The sequence below is a fragment of the Mus caroli genome, chromosome 1 (assembly GCF_900094665.2).
Source record: "Mus caroli chromosome 1, CAROLI_EIJ_v1.1, whole genome shotgun sequence".
Taxonomy (NCBI): domain Eukaryota; kingdom Metazoa; phylum Chordata; class Mammalia; order Rodentia; family Muridae; genus Mus; species Mus caroli.
Window position 1 is genome coordinate 126,993,469 of NC_034570.1, and position 2,437 is coordinate 126,995,905.

Here is a 2,437-nt window from a genome sequence, read left to right on the forward strand (position 1 = left end):
AAAAAAAAAAAAAAAAAAAAAAACCCCAAAAAAACCCCCAAAAACAAAAAACCCCTGCCTACTTCTCATTACAATGACCAATGACCAAGAACACTGAGGTTTACCAGTAAAGATTTACCTTTGGTACTGAAAAGCCCTCTTAGATGTAGCCATAATTAGGAGTATGAAAGGTCTTCATGTTATGAAGATGGACCTCACACAAATCACTGTCTGCCTAGGGAGCTCTACTCTTACCAGGATCTCCTATCATTCCTACAGCCTTCACAAACGGTCCCAGTAATAAAGACCTGAGAGCACCCAACATCTTTCACTTCTCCACGTCTATCAACAAAATATTCAGAAAGGTCTCAAATCCAGACCTCTACAGAGGTCATCTATAGGCTCCTCTATAGCATCAATAATCAAATACAGATAGCCAGATGTCTGGCAGTCACACTTCCTAAGACCATTAAAGCACAACCCCACCAGGTCTCTCTGGTAAATTTGGAGCTGACAGACTTACATTTCAAAAGCATAATCACAGGTCAGATTTTCTATCCTACTATATGGCTATGACCTTCCAGTCTCCAAGTCTCAGATACCTGCATGGTGGCATTGTCATCTGTGTGAAGGGTGCACTGTGCCACAGCAGGGAAAGCCTGGCAAATGAGGAGCTGGGAAAGGGGAGGCTTGGTATTTCGAACTACTGTAGTCAAGATGTCAATGGCTGTCTGAAAAAAGAACAGAGAAGTCAGAATTACTTCTTGGGAGGGAGATATCCAACAACAAGAACGCCTGTCAGGTACACACAGCTCTCAGCCTCACTAGAGCGCTTATAATTCCATTAGCTGTGGGCGCAGGTGGTACAGGCAGGAGGGCATGTGTGTTTATAACCCTGGTGCCGGGGAGGCAGAGAAAGGAGGTTTCCGGGGCTTACTGGCTGGTTGGCATACCGTACAGCAAGACTCAAGCCAAAGAAAGGCCTTGCTTCAAAGGAGGTAGACTGTATTCTTGAGGATGACACCAGAGGTTGTCCTCTTGTTCCCAACATGTATCGTAGCAGTTGGGGAAAATGCCACCAGGAATGGTGGTGCATGCCTATAATTCCAGCATTGGGGAGACAGAGGCAGGCAGATTTCCTGAGTCTAAGGTCAACCCATATAGCTAGTCTACACAGTGAGACCATACCTCATACCCCAGACACATTCACTCTTACTACCCAACCCCAAATTCCCTGCTTTTTTCCAAGACTGGTTTCTCTGCGGAGCCCTGGCTGTCATGGAACTCATTCTATAGACCAGGCTAACCTCAAACTTAGAGATCTACCTGCTTCTGCCTCCCAAGTGCTGGGATTAAAGGGGTAAAACTCCCCACCCCTTTTAAAAAACCTAAGGCAGTCAAGCACTGTCTTCATGGACAGAGTAGCTCAGTATATCATAGCATCCTGAGTCTCCAAGCCCTGACAGATGTCCTGTGCACAGGTGGGACCTGTGGGTGGTACCTGCTTCCCTTCTCTCCCTCCCTCCCTCCCTCCCAGCCCTTCTATCACTTACCGCACAGAGCCCTGCAGGGATCTTGTCTGCTGGGGCCTGCATTATGCTGACCAGCGTGGGAATCAGCCTCATCTGCATGGGACCTTGACAGGCTTCAATCTGCGACAGCTCCTTGAAGATGTCCTGAGCCAGCGAGGCCACAACAGGATCTGAGGTGGGTAAGGCAACATGGAACCCTCGCTACTTCTGGTCTAATAATGCTTGTTTCTCGTTCTAAGTCTAACGTGGGTTAAGTAATTCTGTAGAGGTTAAATCTCACACAGTTGGGAAATGGAAGTGGAGCAGCCAGCCACAAGAATCCCCTGAAGAACAAGGGATGCTAAGTCTTCAAACATACAATAGAGGTGTTCTCCGGGGCTTGGACTTTCTAATAGCTACTCCTAAAGTTAAAGGAGGCTTTTCTTCTGGGGCAAAGTTTAAGGCCTTTGCTTTCCTGAAACCTAGAGTGATAATAAAACCCAGTGATAAAAGCCACCGAACGAAAAAGCAACAACATCCCGATACTTTAAGAAGATAAGAAAGGAAGAGAGGCTCAGCAGTTAAGAGCACTGACTATTTCTCCAGAGGTCCTGAGTTCAATTCCCAGCAACCACATAGCGGCTCACAACCATCTGTAATGGAATCTGATGCCCTTTTCTGGTGTGTCTGAAGGCAGTTACAGTGTACTCACATACACACATAAATAAATCTTTAAAAAAATAAAAAAAGAGGAAAAAAGAATGTATAATCTAAGGAGGAGGAAGAAGAGGAAGGGGAGGAGGGAGAGGAGAAGAAGGAGGAGGAGGAAGAGGAGGAGGAGGAGGAGAAGGAGAAGGAGAAGAAGAAGAAGAAGAAGAAGAAGAAGAAGAAGAAGAAGAAGAAGAAGAAGAAGAAGAAGAGAAGAAGAAGGAGGGAAGGAAGGAAGG

At 46.1% G+C, this 2,437-nt stretch overlaps 1 protein-coding gene across 1 annotated transcript in view; it reads right to left on the minus strand.

Moving 5' to 3' along the window:
- The window catches only part of Ipo9 (importin 9), a 50,617-nt gene that overhangs the window by 7,889 nt on the left and 40,291 nt on the right, over window positions 1–2,437 (minus strand). Inside the window, exons 16-17 of the mRNA XM_029475586.1 lie at window positions 1,533–1,681; window positions 582–710 (exon numbers count right to left, since the gene is read on the minus strand). Of these exons, the coding sequence (XP_029331446.1) occupies window positions 582–710; window positions 1,533–1,681 (278 nt within the window). The remainder of the gene's footprint in view (window positions 1–581; window positions 711–1,532; window positions 1,682–2,437) is intronic.